Source organism: Mesoplodon bidens, assembly GCF_964165515.1.
Source record: "Mesoplodon bidens genome assembly, chromosome: X".
Lineage (NCBI taxonomy): Eukaryota > Metazoa > Chordata > Mammalia > Artiodactyla > Ziphiidae > Mesoplodon > Mesoplodon bidens.
Genome location: NC_138163.1, coordinates 37,523,063 through 37,542,752, shown reverse-complemented (window position 1 = coordinate 37,542,752; position 19,690 = coordinate 37,523,063). Strand labels below are relative to the sequence as shown.

At 41.2% G+C, this 19,690-nt stretch overlaps 1 protein-coding gene across 1 annotated transcript; it reads left to right on the top strand.

Moving 5' to 3' along the window:
• The first annotated feature begins 8,235 nt into the window (after positions 1–8,235).
• On the top strand, positions 8,236–18,264 carry UBE2A (ubiquitin conjugating enzyme E2 A). The gene is made up of 6 exons (XM_081221478.1): positions 8,236–8,472; positions 8,612–8,692; positions 9,086–9,111; positions 15,207–15,296; positions 16,301–16,389; positions 16,733–18,264. Exons 1-6 carry the CDS (start codon positions 8,429–8,431, stop codon positions 16,859–16,861), a joined length of 459 nt encoding a protein of 152 aa, XP_081077604.1. The 5' UTR covers positions 8,236–8,428; the 3' UTR covers positions 16,862–18,264.
• Positions 18,265–19,690: the final 1,426 nt, after the last annotated feature.

Below are 19,690 nucleotides of genomic sequence, written 5' to 3'. Positions count from 1 at the left end.
TAGGGAACATCTTCCACCCTTCCTTCCTCAACCCAGAAACTCTCCCAGAATGCTCTCTGTGGAGGACCAGAGCCTGGGGCAATCCAGAATAAGGACATTGAGACAGTTTAAATTGGATAGATTCAAGTGATGACACCAAAATAGTGGATTTTTAACAGAGAACTTACTGAAGGAAGCAGGAGCTGGTGACCAGAAAACTGACAGGTTAGCTGGAAGAAGTGTAGTGTTCAAGATACACAAGATGCAAACCAATGAGAATTTAAAGGAATCTGCTAGCCGTCAAATGAACATGAGTTAATAAAGTAGAAAAGAAATGTCAAGTCTTAAAGAATCATAGCGTTTGCTCCTTAGATCTTAGTCCAGTGTCATCCCTATGATTCTATGTTCTTTATAATAGTATTTATTGATCTTCTACTGTGTGTTAGGCACTGTGCTACATACTGGTTGCATAGTGATCAATTATAAATAGTCTCCCTCCCTGAAGTGGCTTAGTCAAGCGCAGGGGTGGGTAAAGGGCTAGAGAGTAAATATTTTAGGCTTTGAGAGCCAAGAGGAAAAATCAAGAACATTATGTAGGTACTTATATAACGAGAGAAAACAAATTTTCACAAATGTTTTATCAATGAAATTCAAAATATAATAATAATTGAGTATAATTTTTTTCATAATACAGATCTTCTAATAAGAATGGCATTCTTTTATGGAGATGATAATAGTTCACTTAATTAGGGTTCAAAGTGAGTGTTTCTTATCATCAAATCAGTTACAATCTCAATACACTTATTATTTTTTGGGGGGGGCCACGCCACACAGCATGTGGGATCTTAGTTCCCCGACCAGGGATGGAACCCGCGCCCTGGAAGCGCAGTGAAAGCGCAGAGTCCTAACCACAGGACCGCCGGGGAATTCTCCTGTTTTTGTTTTTTTTTCAATATATTTTTAAAGGTTTTTACCTTGTTTCAATTGGTCAAGATTTTTAGGAACCTCACTTTTAATCTGTAATAACAGTTTACAACTTGATTTTTTCAAGAGTTAACAAACTGCAAGCACCTGTTAATAAAGGTCTTAATAAAAAATCTGTTACAAATATTTATCCATTAATGCTTATCTGTAATGAGATTTTATGTATTTCATCTTTGAGAAAAATCTTAACACAGATAAGTACTGCCATATACTGATATCAATCCACAGGCACCTCTGGACTTCCCTGGTGGTCCAGTGGGTAAGACTGCATGCTCCCAATGCAGAGGGCCTGGGTTCAATCCCTGGTCGGGGAACTAGATCTCTCATGCATGCTGCAACTAAGAGCCCACATGCCAAAACTAAAAGATACCACATGCTGCAGCGAAGATCCCACGTGCCGCAACTAAGACCCGGTGCAGCCAAAAATAAATAGACAGATAAATAAATAAGTTTTTTAAAAAAGAATTGCAAAATGGTGACAATTGAGCATTAAGTCAAATGCAAGGTCCTTCTGAAAGCAGGACCCTATGCAATTGTACAGATTACATGCTTATGAACCCAATTCTAGTTTAAGAGAACTGGCTTCATAGGCATGTAAAAAAAAATCCACAGGCATCTGAGTTTTAATTGAGCATATTCATCTCTTAGATGGCACTTATAGAATTCTATCAGATTCTTCTCTTGACATTTGCCTTTCAGTATGTTGTTACATTGCAGAATAATCACTTCCAATTGAAGTTTAGGTGGAAACTCCTCAACTGCACAGTTAAATTGCTTTTGAAATTCAGAAATTTCCTTTGCACTTGCATCAGGGTCCAAAAAACACCACTGGAACTGTAATCTGAGCTCAGAAAAGATATCCACTGCAAATTTGTGTGGGACTGCAAATCTTGATTTTTTGTTTTAACATTTGACAGCACAGGAAGCAATTAAGTAACTAGACATTACTTGTGGTTCAGAAAATGTCAGTTTTCATCGGAGTGATTTCACTGCAGTATAAATTTCACATGTAAGCAGCATTTTGCCTTGTAATTTTAGGTTAAATTTATTAAGTAACATTATTACCTCTACAGCAAAAGCTAATTCCATTCAGTGTTCAATAATAGTGGTTGAGGGTGATTCTTCTGGCTCAGAAAATTTTCAGTCCCAGCCACGAGCTATAAAAATACAAAAACAAAACAAAAAATTACAAAAACAAACAAAACAACAACAAAAAACCTTATAACTGCTAAGTTGTTGAACTGCTGTTGGTAGGGCAAGTCAGAATATTCAGCCTCTTTTTCTGACAAAAATTCATGAAACTGACAATGGTTTAGTCCATGAGAGTGAATGAAGTTCACTGTTGACACGAATGGTTGAATAACACAAGATAGATTAAAATATTTTCCTGGGAAGTACCTGCTGTTCAATAATATGTAACAAATAACTATAGGATTTAAACAACTTACATTTTCGCAAGCTTTGTACATTTGTCCAGCTAAGCCTTTTTCTCCTTCATACATGTTTGAAATGCATCTTAGCAGATTCTACTTCAGGTTTTATTGAATTACTGGTTTCTTGACTTTTTTGAAAATATTCTCATTTGCTGTCATCTACAGATTATCCATACAGGCCAATTCTTCCATCTCTTTAAACTCATCACTGCCTCTTCAAATAAACAACAACAACTGAGGAGTATTATTAAGATTTGTCAACTTATAAAGAGACAAGGAAAACCACTTGAAATAATTTGCCCTGTTTTTTAAATGACTATTGATGTTGCTTCCAATGTCCTCAACTTTTTGAGCTGCTGTTCTTGGTGAAAGCCTAATAGTCTTTAAAAAGTTTATTTTCCCTGGACACATTTCTTTGGCTTCTGCAATCAAACACGATTTAATTAACTCACCATCAGTAGATGGCTTTCCTTGCTTGGCTAACAAATGAGCCACTCAGAAACTTACTTTGGCAGCAACCTCATTTTCATTTTTAATTTTTGTGAAGCATTTTGCTATGGTAAGATATTCTATTTTAAACTTTCTAGTTTTTCTAACCATTGCTTTCCTGTGAACTGGGAACATTGTAATGAGCACTTAGTTTGGTAATGTCGATGTATATCATATTCTTTTAGCCATGCTACAGCGTCATTGTGTAATAAACACAGTGTTTTGACATCTAAATTGATGACCAAGTAATCTACACTCCACTGTGCCTTAAAAGCACAACATTCAAAATCCACTTTTATTTTCTTGTTTTGACATGCTAGGTATGCACTTGTAATAAAAAAATAACAATAATGCCAAAACACAAGTGATACAAGTGGTACCCAAAATGCTATTGAGATATAACTGTGTCACCGTGGTTCATAGTATACCGACCAACAGTGGGAAGTGATGAGGGCACCACATACAGTTCCTGTCACAGCTACTCCACTCTGCTATTGCAGCACAAAAGCAGCCATAGTGAAGCTTTATTTATGGACATTGAAATTTGAATTTCATATCATCTTCATGTCATGAAATACGATTAAATACTATTCTTCTTTTGATTATTTTTCAACTGTTTAAAAATACAGAAAAACATGCTTAGCTTGCAGGCCATAGGAAGAATGCTGGCAGGCTGGATTCGGTTGTAGCTTGCTGGTGGATGTGGCTGGTTTGTTTGAATTCTCATGTGCAACACTGTAGCCATTTGTATTAGTTTCCTTTTGCTGCTGTAACAAACTACCACAAACTCAGTGGCTTAAGAAAATTCAAATTTGTTATCTTAGGGTTCTGGAGATCAGAAGTCCAAAATCAATCTCACTGGTCTAAAGTCAAGGTGTCAGCCAGGCTGATTGCTCCTAGAGGCTCCAGTGGAAAAGTCATTCTCTGCCTCTTCCAGCTTCTAGAGGCTGCCAGCAACCCTTGGCTCCTTGGCTGGTAGCTGCATCACTCCAATCTCTACTGCCATCATCACAGGGCCTTCTCTCTGAATTCAGACTCCTCCTTTCCTTTTATAAGGACCTTTTATAAGGACCCGTGTGATTATTATCAGGGCCACCTGTTTAATCCTAGATAATCTCCGTATCTCAAGATTCTAAATTTAATCACATCTGCAAAGTCTCTTTTGCCATGTAAGGTAACATGTTCACGGGTTTAGGACATGTAGATTAGCACATGGAGATCTTGAGGAGGGGTGCATTATTCAGCCATGCCTTTGTTTTCCTCTATTCAGCAGCTCAGCAGGTAGTGAAAGCCTATGTTCATGGCCCTAATTTCCCCATTTCTCTAAGCTTCACCATTTCTCTCTCCTCTCCCCCTCCATCTCTTTCTCTCCTTGTGTTCTAGGGGCTATAAATGGACAGCATACTACTACCTTTACTGCCAAGAACACACACTGTGACAACTGTTGTCTCCTGTAAGTGATCCTCTTGACTTGTCTTCCAAGATTATTGGAGTCAAGAAAAATCTTTTGATTTTATTTTCTGTTGTTCCTTGGTTGTCATTTGTACTGAATTTTATTGACAGAAGTGAGAACTGTAGAAAAATAAAATTCCTTGCCTTCACTGGCTAACAGAAATACAAACTCCCAGCCTCATAAGGCAGGAAATGATATTTTATTTGGTTTCTCTCTCCAACCCCAAATAGTCAAGGAAAATCACAATCTATTCTGCATTTTGAAAACAAGAATAAAATTCCACAATTTCCCTAGTCATATAGTCCCATATTTTTCCTCCCTTTTAGGAAAATGCTCAGATCCTTGCCTCTGAACAATTTGGAATTTTTAATCTTCTCTGCAGCTGCATTGCTAACACACTTTTCTTTAAATTGAAAAGGACCTCTAGTTTCTTGACCCCTGTTCTTGGGGGGAAGGGGGGATGCTTGCCTGTGAAGAGGGTATTTCTTCAAGATGTCAAGGTGAGAATGGGGTGGAAGGAATGCTCGGCCAGCTCTGCTATAGTCAGTATATTCCAGCCCTATAATCGCCTGTGCTGGAGAACAATCTTCTGTGTGCTGCTTGCTATGACAACCCTGCTTCTGATGGGGAATGTGAGGGCACAGCGTTCCTGCAAAGCAATTCCATTGTGCAGTCAGGGAACACTCTCCCCACATCCCAGTGCCCCAGGGCTTCCAAACTGCTTTGGTTCACGCTCTTGATTTTTCCTCATTAGGTAGTCAAAGAGCTACTCCTTAGCTATACAGCAAAGGAGTTGCAGAAAACAGGCCTGCAACAAACTCAAACACATCTCTAGCCTTCAATGAGTTTTAGACATTTATACCCAGTCCCTTATATCCAGGAGCCTCCCAGACCCTCTCCTCCTCTCCAGTACATTATATGCCGCTTCTCAGTAGGATGTTTTCAGTACATCTCTCTTGGGCTCAAACGCCTACAAAAGCTGCCTATCAAGCCTAAAATCCTCATCCTCGCATTTGAGGGCATTTAATTAACTTCTGTCATCCTCAGTTTTCCAAGCCAAGGTCTCATCAGTCTGCATTAGCCACTCTAATCTGCCCACTATCCCCAGATCCTGGTTAAGCTCCATGTCCATGCTCGTGCTGTTGCCCTCATAGAAACTGCTTGAGTTTCTCCCTCCTAAGCCCTGCTTTCATCTCTTCTGAAACAACTTTGAAATAGACCCATTCCAGGAAGCTTCTTCTAACCCCACCAGACTGATGATTCCCTTGCTGTACAGCCCCTCAGCATCTGTGGATTCACATGTTTCTGCTATGTATCTTGCTGCTGCTCTGGAGGGAGAATTCTAAGATGCCACCCCCTTCCTCAAGATTTCTGGTCACTTCTTTCAGCTATTCAGTCAAACACTAATCTAGGTTCTGCTATGAGGCAATTTTGTAGATGTAATTAAGGTCCCAAATCAGATGATTTTAAGATCAGGAGATTATCTGGGGTGGGCCTGACCTAATCAGATAAGGCCTTATAGTGAACTGGGCTCTTCCTGAAGAAAGAGATTCAAACTGTGAGATGAAAAAAATATATATACGTTTTTAAAAAAAGTGTGAGAGGGATTTGATGGGAGAGAAATTCTCTATTGCTGGCTTTGAAGATGGAGTAGGCCACGTGGCAAGGTATGCAGGTAACCTCTAGGAGCTGAGACTGGTCCCCAGCTGGCAGCCACTGAGGAAATGGGGCCTTCAGTCTTACAGCCACAAGGAACTGAAGCTGGCTAACAGCTTGTGGTAATTTGTTAAACATCAATAGAAAACTAACGCACTTGCTTTCGTAGACCTTGCTTTTGTTGATTTCATATGTGCGTATTAGTAGACTGCAAGCTCCTAGATTAGAGGAAAAGGAGGTTTTAAATTTATTTTTGTAACCCCTTCCCACCACAGCCATAATGTGATGCTATTAGGGAGATTTGCCTTAACTGATACGTTGGAGTTAATGGGAGATATAAATCCTTGGCCATGAGAGTACTTGTTGTAAAGCAGCAGCTAGAATCACTACCACTGTCAAGTGCCTCCTGCCTCCCATGTTAAAAACAATTTCCTGCACATCTGATATCTTCTGGACATCTTCACGCGAATGTCTCACTAGTCCCATGAACTCAGTAAGTCCCCAAATTTCCTCTCCCAAAACTGCCCCTCCCTCTCTATTCTGTAATTCTGGTAATGGCACCTTCAAACCCCCAATTATCTTGGAGGTTAGAACTTGAGCCATTGTTTGTTTGTTTGGCCGTGCCACACCGCACTGCATCGCGGGGCTTGTGGGATCTTAGTTCTCGGACCAGGGATCGAAACTGTGCCCCCGCAGTGGAAGCGCGGAGCCCTAACCACTGGACAGCCAGGGAAGTCCCCAGAACTTGAGCCATAGTTGGCTCCTTCCTCTCTCTTGCCCCACATTCTATCTGTTGGCAGGTCCTCTCCATTTATCCCCTCCTCTCCATGTTTATTGTCATTGCCTGGTTCAATATCTCTCACCTGGAATACTTCAAGAGTCTCCTAGTTGCTGTGCTGGGACCCATCTCTGATGAGCACAGCTCTGATCATGTCGCTTTTCTGCTCAACCACCTTCCAAGGAAGCCATTAGCTTGGCATTCAAAACTCTCCATGACTTAACCCAAACCTACCTTTCTCATATTTTCAAAAATCCTTAAATGAGTATTTTGCCTACCTTCTATGTTATTTGGGGTTGACTTTTTCTTTTTGTGTGTGTGTGGTACGCGGGCCTCTCACTGTTGTGGCCTCTCCCGCTGCGGAACACAGGCTCCGGACGCGCAGGCTCAGCGGCCATGGCTCACGGGCCCAGCCGCTCCGCGGCATGTGGGATCTTCCCAAACCGGGGCACGAACCCGTGTCCCCTGCATCGGCAGGCGGACTCTCAACCACTGCGCCACCAGGGAGGGGAAGCCCTTGGGTTGACCTTTTAAAAAATATTCTTTAAAACTGTTATTGCTTTTGCAGGTCCACATACTAACTGTGACTCTTCCCTGCAACCTGCAGCTTTTTCACGTGCATCTTACCGTTACTTTACTTCAGACTCACTGCTCTTCCAATTCTCTGCAGTCGGATATTCTCATACCTTGGACTCTTCTGAACATATATTAGCTACTTGGCTTGTTGAACTGCCAAGGGGAAATGTGGTTCCAGAGCCAAATTGTGAGTGCCCAAAGCTAAAGCCTCATTCTGCTTGCCTCCAGCTCTCATTCCCTCCCCCAGGACACACAACACCATTTCATTCTGTTTTGGGGGTGATCATTGGCCTAAATGTTGGGACCCAAATCCCGCACATTCATCCCATAGAGAAGGGACTCACATTCCATAGAGAAGGGACCCTCGACCTCATAGTCGAGGTCGATTTATTCTTTGAATTTTCGGTGATTTTAAGCAGTCACACACTCCTCCCCAGTCTCCCGTGTCCGCAGGGGGTGTGTCCCCTAGACTTCCGGCTTTCGGACAACCGGTTTTGCTCCGCCCACGCCCACCTCGAGATCTCGAGATTGGGACTTCCATCGTTCTTCTCCTCCTTCAGCCACTGTGCGCACTTTAATAAGTGATCTGATCTCAAAAAAAAAAAAAAGAAAGAAAGAAAGAAAGGGAAAAGAAAAAGGAAAACAGAAAAAAGCTTCCCAGGGTTCGTCTTAGAATTGGCAAATAGAGGTGCACCCCCTTCCACCACCGGATCCTAGTGATTTCCAGGCAATTAAGTGCGGCCCGCAGCTCGCCTCTCACCACACCCCCCGCCACCGCCTCCCGCCCGGGTTTAATGACCTAAGCAACTTTCCGTCCCCCCCCCCGCCCCGTCTTGGTACGGCCTGTCCGGCGATCGGCGTTCCACCCCCGCCCTTTCCTTCTAGGTTGGTTCAGCCCCCATCTACTCAGGGGTGGTGCTCAGCCGGCGCCAGACAGACCCTCGACTTCGGAGAGGCAGTGCAGTTCCTTTGGGAGCATCCCCCTCGGTTCCTTCGGCTTCCACTACCTCCTCGGCCGCCTTACCGCCCGCGGGGACGCGAGAGCTCGGTGTATGCCCCACCCCTGACCCCGCTAGAGACATGTCCACCCCGGCTCGGCGGCGCCTCATGAGGGACTTCAAGAGGTAACCAGCCCGGGACGCCGGGGTCCGGGGGCTGCGGCCGGGGCGCAGGGCGGGGCCGGCGGAGGGCCGGGCGGGCGGCGGGGCGGCCGGCGGCGCGAGCGGGTGCTGGATCGCGGGCCCCCTGTCTGTTTCCTTGAAGGTTGCAGGAGGATCCTCCAGCCGGAGTCAGCGGGGCTCCATCTGAGAACAACATCATGGTTTGGAACGCGGTCATTTTTGGGTGAGTCTGCGTTCCGGGTGGTGGCGAGGGCTAGGGACGCATGTGCCCTCCGGGACCGGCCCGGTGCGGAGGCGGGGGCAGAGGGAGAGTGTTTGGGGCTGGCTGGGCCTAGGCGCCTCCCCGGAGCCTGTGCCTCGATTAGCTCGGTTCCCGTTGCCAGGGGAGCCATTTGGGGTTCTCAGGGGGGCGGGGCGGGGAGTGGTGGCGCTTTGGCGCGGCGGCCTGCCCGGGGTTTCTGAGCACCAGACCTCTGTTGGTAGTGGTTTTGCGACCCGGGAAGCGGTGGTTTACCAGCGGTGGAGCGAGCAGGGCTCGTAATAGCCATCTCCTCAGATGAATCGGGGAGAGGGGAGCCCCGAAGCGGGAACTGATTGGTTTTTCTCTGTGTTGCAGGCCTGAAGGGACCCCGTTTGAGGATGGTAAGAGAGTTTCTTTACCCACCTTTCAGGAGCCTGGTCATCTGGGGAAAGGGTTCCCAGTCATCCTAAGTAGCCTCCTACTTAGGAACGCGCTTCTCCCTAGCCTCTGCCTACTAAAGGCTTGAGTGGAATCCAATCTGTGGCAGGTTGTTCTGGCTATTGTCCGCTTGCCTAGAACTGCACCTTTTTTTATTGCTTCTTAAAAAAAAATCTGGGTAAGGCAGTAAAAGGAGCATCATACCATTGATGTTAAGGGTCTGTGAGGTTTGGGCTGTGATCCTGCTAAATTCAGCCCCCCATCAAGATACTAAGTGTCAACCCAACCACTTGCTGATAGGCTCAGAGACCCCAGGGACCATTTGATTCAGAATTCTTCACAAGGGCGGGAACTGTGTTCAGCAGGTGCTTAGTGTGTGTTTGTTGGATGTTGAATGGATGCAAGAATCCCTTGCACACAATTGTCTGGTTTCTACAGTCTGGCATTGAGTGCCTGTCAGCCTCACTGCTTTAAGATGGTCTTTAATGCACCTTTAATAGCCAGTTTGAGCATAATGTTTCTGATTTTTAAATGAGTTTTCAGTATGTGCTTTTATCAAGACTTGATGGTCAGTAATCTCAACGCAGTTTCACAGTTGAGGGGAGCCTTAATGTACTGTCTTGACCAGTGTCCAACCTACTTCAAGGTACTACCTGTACTTATAGGTACATGATTTTTAATGGGTTTAGGTTTGACCTTTAAAAACACATGTTAGTTGCTTTTTAAGGATTTTTTTAAAGCTTCCTATTTTGAGATAATTACAGGTTCATGTGCAGTTGTAATAAATAATATTACAGAGAGACTTTGTATACCCTTCACCTGCTCCCCCGCCCCTTTGGTTACAAGTCATCTTGAATGACTATGCACAACCAGGAAATTAACATTGATATAGTTTTAGTGCACTCAATTGTGTGTGTGTGTACGTGTGTGTGTTTGTGTGTGTGTAGTTAATTGTTTTTGAAAGCTTAATACATTTAAAAAGATGATTAAAAGTATTTGAGGGCTCCCCTGGTGGCGCAGTGGTTGAGAGTCCGCCTGCCGATGCAGGGGACACGGGTTCGTGCCCCGGTCCGGGAAGATCCCACATGCCGCGGAGCAGCTGGGCCCGTGAGCCATGGCCGCTGAGCCTGCGCGTCCGGAGCCTGTGCTCCGCAACGGGAGAGGCCACGACAGTGAGAGGCCCGCGTACTGGAAAAAAAAAAAAAAGTATTTGGACTACTAATCGACATCTTTAATATTTTGAGGTATTTTTAAAAAGAAAAAGATCTTTCTGTTATTTTTTTCTCAATGACTTACCTTCCTTTGGTCACAGCATTTGAGAGACATTGTACACATACGCACACACATATGCACATAACTCAGTTTGAAGGTGTGAACAAAAACATTTCTGCAAACTACTAAGTACAAACTTATGTTGCCAAGTCAGTTTGCTTTTTGATGCTACCAACCACAAGATGTTGTGAGGTAGGTCAGTATTAACCAATTCTATGATTTGTCTCAAACACTCAACATTCCCTAGAAGACTGTAGACAGTAGCCTAAATACTTGTAGTTTCCTCTCTACCTTCACTCACTGGGTAGATATCACTGCTCTTCAGCGCTGCAATAAAAAGAAATGACAGCAGGGGAGTGTGATCCTCAAGCCATACTATTGATACTTTGGTGCAGTAGATCATTTGAACTGATCCTGATCTGTAGCAAGAGCTAGCTAAGCTTAATTTTCCTCTACTAGATTGGTGCTAGTTCTTCATACTTAAGTTTTGCAGATTAGCTGTGTATTTGCTTTAGCTCCAGCAGGCTTTGTTTTCATTGGCTTCTTTTTTCCTCCTGATTTTACTCAGACTGCTTTACGCTGGGCACAGCTTTATTAATAGTACACCACTTTGCTGGGGTTGGCAACTTAAATATTTCAAGGGTGCTTCTCTCGTTTTAAGTGGTATGAGTTGAAAAGGTACTTGTGGAGTCCATTATCTACCTGGACCTTCCCCCTTGACATTACTGGCTCTTTTTTTGATGATGTGTATCTCCACCCTGACATTGCTGAAAGGAATTACTCAGGCTAAATCACAGTACCCTTTTCTAATTCATTCTTTTGAGCAGTCTGCTATCCATGGATGCTTTCTCAGGTGTCTAGAACACTGACCAAGTTTACAAGAAATTTTTTGACCATTTAAAAATACCTGTTATTTACAGCTAGGGAAAGGCCCAATTAGGGACAAGTGGCATAGTTGATTTTGCTGTTGCCAATGTATTATATAAATCAACAGCTCCAAAACTACTTTCGCTGCTTCCTTGTAAACCATTTGTAGTGGAGGTTTCTGGAACAGCCAGACCCTAGTTAAAGAGATGAAATTTTAAGAGAAGGAACTCTTAAAGGTATTTTGATTTAACTTTACACACTTGAAGGTAAGAGGACTATGTTCCCAAGAGCTTACACTACCAAACAAAACATTAGGGGGAAATACTTCCTCATAAAATATCTTGGTATGCACGCTGAATACGAAGGTTAAGGAACAATGTATTCTCCATCACATCATCTGAAAATTGTTAATAGACACAGTAAGATAGATACTAGTGCTTGATTTTCATAATAGATGTATTCTTAAGAATTTGGTGTCTTTTTTTAAAAAAAATGAAAGTCCACCAGGGGTGTTCTTAAGGTAAATAAATCCTATGATGAAGAGTATTTGGGTATTATCTTAAAAATCAGACTTTTTTCAGTCATCAAAAAAAATTTTTTTAAGTACGTGTACTTTGCTTTCTCCTCAGGGGTCACAAACTGGTGGCTAAATGGCAGAAAACACCTACAGAGGTGCTTTCTTTGACCAATACAATATTTTCAAGCAATTGAATTTGTGACAGGCAGAACATACACTCTCTACTTTAACCATATCATTCCCTGTTGCCATACACCAGCCACTTAACTCATTTATATAATTTTCCTGGTCCCTATACATAGATGGATTAATTTATCCTTTCCTTACAATGTTGTGACCTTCTCAGGAAGATAAAAAATCAGTACAGATTGTATACAAGAATGGTGAGGCTTAAGTTTCCAATTATTTTAAAGCCTAGCCTTCTAAATTCTCAGAGGACAAGCTCGTCTCGATTGCATAGTATTAATTCTCAGATTTTAAATTTCCTTAACATTTGTTTTGGATCTCAGAAATTGGATTGAGAGTTGTACTAAAGAGGTTCTCATTGTTTAAGGTGGCTAAAAGTATGAAATATCCCTTTAAATGTGTGCTTTGAGTAAGATTTAGCTACGTCCTAATTTATATTCACATTGAATATAAATTATATTGGTTTCACTTCTCAAGATATTAAATGAGCTGTTCTTAAAGACTTGATTAACTTCTTTGGTAGCTAGGTAACCACCTTGCTGAACTTTTAGGCAAGCATTAGGCAGAAAGCTCAAGTCAAGGGTTTTGTGAGCCACCAGCGTATGTACTCAACTTGCTTTCACTGTGATTGATGTAGGTCAGAAAGAAAGTACTATTTAATATTTGAATTCATTAATTGTATTTTTCTTACTGATAGTGAAGTTTGGATTTTTGGTTTTTGCCTCCTTCAGCTGGGTCTAGAGATATGAAACTGTAGAATTATGGTAACTAAAATATTTATGAAGCACTTATTTTGTGTCACTGTGCATCTTTCCCTCATTTAAACCTCACAACAACGTTATGTAGCAGGTACTATTATGAACCCTATTTTACAGATGAGGAACTTGAGGTTCAGTCAAGTTGAGCAGTTTCCCCAAAGGTTTCGTAACTAGAAAGTAGCAAAGCAAGGATTTGAACCCAGATCCGTCTGACTGCAAAGCTTCTGCTCTGCCCCACTGCACTCCACTGTTTCCACTTACGCCTGCCTTCTGTGTGACTTTACCGCCTTGAGGTATCATATTTAATGATGGTTTTAATTTAAAGTACCTGGGAGCTCTGCATGCCATTAAATCTGCCCAATTTTAGAGCAGTTTTTTAGAGCAATTTCTTGATGATAAATCTCTAAGCTATAATTTAAGCGGGTATCAACACTGAGCCAAATGTGTTTATACTTGAGATACATAAGGAAGCTCAGAGTTTTGAACTAACACTCATTCCCACTTTTTCTTGCGTATTATAATATCAGTAGAACTGAAAAGAAAGAACTATGCTTTCTTCCTCAAAAATAGGAAGAGTTATGACCAGGTGGTGATAAAGGTGAAGTGCGTTCTGATGGACTGTAGCATGTTTATCCATTCCAAAATATTTTGCTTTTTGTCCTTAGTTATAATACATAGTAACTTCAGGTCTGACTTTCAAGTTTAGGAAGTAACAATAGTTGGGGAATATAATATGTCTCCATATGTTGCATTTTTTAATTTGTATATATATATTTATTTATTTATATTTGGCTGCGTTGGGTTTTTGTTGCTGCACACGGGCTTTCTCTAGTTGCGGTGAGCGGGGGCTACTCTTCGTTGTGGTGCGCGGGCTTCTCATTGCGGTGGCTTCTCGTTGCAGAGCACGGGCTCTAGGTGCGTGGGCTTCTGTAGCAGTTGTGGCACGCGGGCTTCAGTAGTTGTGGCTTGCGGGCTCTAGAGCGCAGGCTCAGTAGTTTGTGGCACACGGGCTTAGTTGCTCCGCGGCATGTGGGATCTTCCCAGACCAGGGCTCGAACTCGTGTCCCCTGCATCGGCGGGTGGACTCTCAACCACTGTGCCACCAGGGAAGCCCTATAGTCTTTTTTTCTTAAGTGGAAAGGAGGAATGGAAGCAAGGAGGAAATAAATTGCTAACTCGAAGGAACCAGTAACAAATTATACTCTATCTGAAGTGTGGTCTATTGTATTAGAATAAGTAATTCATTAAATGGACCAGAGTAATACAGTGGAACGTGCATCACCTTAGATAATAACTGATTCCTTAAGATTACTTGAAGAAATTTCAGTCAGGAAAAAACAATTGCCCAATTGTTTTCTTGAATTTATTAAACCCAATTAAAAATAACATTTTGAAGAAAATAATCTCCCCAAATCACAACAACATCCAACAATTCTTTTTTGGTGGGGGGCGGGGGCGCACTGTGGGGCATGCGGGATCTTAGTTCCCCGGCCAGGGATCGAACCAGTGCCCCCTGCAGTAGAAGCGCAGAGTCCTAAACACTGGACTGCCAGGGAAGTCCCCAACAGTTCTTGAATGAGATCCAGTTTGTCCATTTCTTACAAATAAGTCTGTAACTTAGTATTCTTTAGGGCCTCCTGCTACCTTAGTTGACACATATTCAAGAAAAGTAATTTGTTTCAATAGTAAACAAGCGTCATTAGAAAGAAATTTACTAGAGACATGAATGCAATCTAATATGATTTTTAAATTATTTCTGCCATTAATTCCTACCATTAGTGTGAATAATTGAGTTGGTTTTATAGTGAAGTAGCTTGTGAGTCATACTTAAGGGTTTTAAAGAGGGACTGTGAAGTTTTTTCTGGCTTACATTCAATTATGTTTTCATTATAGAGTTGCTATTACATGAAGAGGAGCCAGTGAACACTTTTCTTATTTCCTGCTATTTTAAAAATAATTTGATTATTGATTTGTATTTCTAGCATTGGTTTTTGAACTTTGTGCTCTCATTCTTTCTAGTGCCTTTAAAAATCACCATTTAAGATGACAGCTGATTAAAATTGGCCTTTATTAAGGTCTTTCAGTCTTCTCAAGGAGCAATGCCACGTTTTGGCTCTAGTTGCTTGTCATTTTAAGGATGTCTTCAAAATGTACAGTGGCTAAAGTTATCCTGCAGGCAGCAGTTTTGAGTTTAAGATGGCTGTATTTAAGTTTGGGGGAGAATAATGGAAAAACAAAAAACAAATCACCTTTGAGTGACGGTTCTTACAGTGTCTGTCCATTTTTACGGCAATCCCTGGAGCTGTATCTCTTACCTGGTCTCTTTCCTCTCTACTCTGTATCTTTGCGTTATTTCATATAATACTTGAAAAAAGAAGTCATGTAGTATTAAAAAAACAAAGTACTACCAAACAAGGTGATAAGTAGGCTTTCTTAACCCTTTCTTTTCTAATTACAGGAACCTTTAAGCTTACAATAGAATTCACTGAAGAATATCCGAATAAGCCACCTACGGTTAGATTTGTCTCTAAGATGTTTCATCCGAATGGCAAGTATCACTTTTAATACAGTATTTTAAACTACTACACTGTTTATTTGGGAGGTATTCCACATTTCCTATTTGTCTGTAGCACCTGAGTATTTGTCTAGGCATCTTGCTGTTTCCTGAAAGCTGAACTTGTTCATGGTGGTCTATTGCTGTCTTGGTCTGTGGTCCTAGAACTGAAGCAGTGAAGGGACATTGCCTTTGCTTGGAATCTGAGAGCCTCCTGGTTTTGATGATTTTATCATTTACTTACTAAACAAAAATAAGGATGTTCTTGAGGTTTCCTTTTAATGTAAGGCCAGATTGGGGTAGTTTTGTGTTGTGATTATTTTCACTAGCATTTAGAGCAATAGTTTTCAGCTTTGGATGCAGATCAGAATTAGCGTGGGACATTTAAAAGCCACGGATGCCCCGGCCCCACTCCAGACCTACTGAATATCAGATTCTGTGGTTGAGTCCAGGTATACGGTATATTGGAAAAGTGCCACAGGTGATTCTAACTTACTATTTTGCTCTTTTATTTTTTTTCCTAGTAGCAAGCCTAGAACAAGTTGCCTTTTATTCAGGTTAATAATGTATTTTCCAGGGTATCAGATATTTTTATCTTCATACCAAAATGAAACCTTGTGAACTCTGAGCTATCTTGGTTATTTCAGATAGGAGATAAAGTTTAAAAATTTAGTGGAGTCAATTTCCCATAAGTCTATCGATGATGAGGAACCCTCTTAAAAATAGTGCATGGTTTCCTGGATAACAGGGCAGTCTTTTCAGAATAACAAGCATTAAGTATCTTCCAGTTTTATACTGATTATGTTTGACATTCTCTGATCATCCTGTTTCACTAGTAGTGATTATGACACTTCTTTTAGGAAGGTAACTAAGAAGCAACTTAGTAATCTTTTTTAAACCTCAAAAGCAAAGTATTCTTGACTGTATTTGTCTTGACTATGATATTAAAACCTTAATGGTTTTGTTATGTTTAACATAACCTACTTCTATGCTCTTAGTCTATGCAGATGGTAGTATATGTCTGGATATTCTTCAGAACCGTTGGAGTCCAACATATGATGTGTCTTCCATTTTAACATCCATACAGGTGAATTTTCCTTAATGTGACTATGGCCTTTGATATGTTTATACTAGCAATTGTTTTTGAAAGTCAGAAGTAAAAAGTAGGTAAGACCTAACCCACCAGAAAACATATGTTTGCCTAGCTACTAGCAGGTTAATGTAACTGTAGATTATTATGCTAAGAGAGCAAATTTAGCTGCTACCTAGGACAATTCGAGTGTGTTGAATATACATATTGGGTTGGCCAGAAAGTTCGTTCAGGTTTTGCATAAGATGGTACGAAAAACCTGAACAAAGTTTTTGGCCAACCATATATATATATGTATATTTGCATTGAGGAACTGACTTTTTACAAATTGTCTCTATAGTCTCTTTTGGATGAACCCAATCCCAATAGTCCAGCAAACAGCCAGGCTGCTCAGCTGTACCAGGAGAACAAGCGGGAGTATGAAAAACGTGTTTCTGCGATAGTAGAACAGAGCTGGCGTGACTGTTGACCCGGGTGCAGGAAAAGAAGCAGCTGGTCATAAGAAAAATATATATTGATGTGTTTGTCGCCTTCCTATTCGTCAGTGTCATTACATTTACTTTATTAAAAGCAAAATAGCTGTTGTGCTGTTTCCATCTTCCCTTGCCAGGCTTTTCCTACCCCTTCTACCCTCTCCTTAAACATCAGAAAACACCCTCTATGAGATCAAATGTACTGTACCTGGGTTACGTGCAAAAAGTCACTAATGCTTAATTAATTCCTTTTCTGTTGTATCTCATTTCCAGAATTATGGAAGTATTGTGTTACTGTACTTTACACTAAGCTTTTTAAAATGAATTGTTTTACAAGTGGTGCTTATGCATAGCTTGATGACCAGAATGTTATTTTTAACAGAATGAATGATTACTGAAGCGTTTCACCCTGGCTGGTCCTTCACTTGTGTTGGATTTAGAAATGAATTTTTGGAATATGGCCTATAGAAAACAGGGAAACAAATCCATATAAACATCCATTTTGAAAGAGCAATGGAAGCTAAAAAGGCTCTGATACTAATATCTAACATGAATTATGTTTTTTTTGTTTTTTTTTTTGTTTTTTTTGTTTTTTTGAGTTACGCGGGCCTCTCACTGTTGTGGCCTCTCCCGTTGTGGAGCACAGGCTCTGGACACGCAGGCCCAGCGGCCATGGCTCACAGGCCCAGCCGCTCCGCGGCATGTGGGATCTTCCCGGACCGGGGCACGAACCCGTGTCCCCTGCATCGGCAGGCGGACTCTCAACCACTGCGCCACCAGGGAAGCCCCATGAATTGTGTTTTTAACTGGTAGGAAGGAGAATGTTAAAGGGCTCAGCCAAGGGAGTGCAGCATAGTAACTGACACTTCCTCTCCTTGCAAGGTGTTCAATGGACACACCCGAGCTAAGATTCAGAATACTGAAGTCTTCTGGATTTTCACTTTTTAAAGAGGTGTGGGAACAGAGGAATGGAAACAGTCATGTTTTTAAGCTAGGGAAGGTTGGAGATCCTTTAATCCTTTTAAAGGAGCAGTGCTACCCTAGATGAACAAATTTATAATCCTCCATTGTTTTTTTTAGAGTTTTAATTAACCCAAGGAAGGGAACATGTCTGTGGTAAACTATTTTCCACTCAAATCCTCTGTTAATGCTGCATGCTTTAGTTTCTTCCTCCCTTTCAGTATTATAAGAACCTTAAAGTCAATGTTTGTAATCTTTCTTTGGATATTTATACTTTTAGATTGACAGTACCTTTAAGTAGCAGTGTGGGACAAAGCTTGTAAATGTTTTGTCTGATGTTCCATTGTCACCTTTTGTGCATTTATCACTCTTCTGAATTTAACTTTGCACAAGTAACCCATGTAAAAAATGTACATTTTTCAAAACTTGTAAATAAAAATAACCTTAAAATTTTGTAGTCATGGTATAATTATATTTTAGCTCAGTATGAACTTTTAGTATGAATTTATTGGACTCATATCTACTCATTTCCCCCCTTAAAATAAAAATTATGGTAAAAGCAAAAATACAGATTCTGGGAGGGGGAGAAGAGTAGATACTGCTGGAGAGGATGTATTTTCTTTTCAGTCATAAGTGTTTAATGCTTTTTTTAAACATGCTAACAATGTAAATCTATTAGGTAAAACAAAGTTACTTCAGCATATATTATAGTCAATCAAGGGAATGAAATTGTGGTAAGGGGGGAGAATTAACCTGGAGATTTACTAGCATCCTCAGAGACCAAGATCTAACTAACTTGTTGATCCTGACATTCCACCTCTTAAAAAAGCCCTAGCTTAAAAAACAAACTAAATAATAAAATGGTATTTTAAGTCTCATGTAAAGCTTGGGAGTACAGGTATCCGCAATGTTACCTTGTTTAAACAAAACTCTGCTTTCTTCTGAGGAGCAATCTATCTCATTTTAAAGAGACAAGGGCAGTGACTGTGGAAACTCACTTCTTGGGGAGGGGGGGTGGGGGCTAATTGAATTTAAGTCCTTATGGTGTATGTACCCACTCATCCTCTAAGACATGGCACTTAAAGGAGCCTCAACATGAGGGAGCTCATCCTACACTGAACACATGAACTGGTGAGTTTCACCTAGAAGCAACATCCTTAAATGCACTTATTTCTCTTAAGTCCATTTCTACTTCAAAGTAGAATGACATTAAATTGGTCTTTATTTGGCAGATTAGTTTTACATAAATTTCTTCACCCTACTGTGGCTGGCTATCTTTTTTTGTTGTTTTTTTTGTTTTTGCCACACTGTGCAGCTTGTGGGATCTTAGTTCCCCAACCAGGGACTGAACCCGGGTCCACGGCAGTGAAAGCACTGAGTCTTGACCACTGGACCTCCAGGGAAGTCCTGTGGCTGGGTATCTTAAATATTGACACTGTTACTTACACTTGAAAAAATTAAGGTGAGATTGGGAATGTGCAGGTTTAATATTTTTTTTGTACACCTCCTGAGAAACACTATTCCCAATCTCTTTCATGGGATAATCCTTTTAAAATCTTACAACGGCGTCAACAAGCTGACCTCCCAAAGCATCATATCCACGGTCAAAGGCACCACAAATCATTCATTTCAAAGTTTAATGCTAATTTGCCTTTTTTCTTTACAGCTTTTTTAAACAAATGCCACAGGGTGCCTGCATACAATAATTTATAACAATAATAAACCAGATTTGTGAAGTCCCCTTTTAAATGGCAGAATTGAACTTGAACCTTCAATTCTGCACCTGCTGGTGTGGCAAAGAGGGTATGACGAAGAACCAAAGTTGTAATTAAAGTCCTTTCTTTAGGACCGATCTCCAGCTTCAG

Bases quoted from the DNA above. Each gene is read 5' to 3' on its own strand.
- UBE2A (XM_081221478.1), top strand. From the start codon at position 8,429: ATGTCCACCCCGGCTCGGCGGCGCCTCATGAGGGACTTCAAGAG. The intron at 9,112-15,206 runs GTAAGAGAGTTT...TTCTAATTACAG, and splicing joins AGGGACCCCGTTTGAGGATG to GAACCTTTAAGCTTACAATA. The intron at 15,297-16,300 runs GCAAGTATCACT...CTATGCTCTTAG, and splicing joins TAAGATGTTTCATCCGAATG to TCTATGCAGATGGTAGTATA.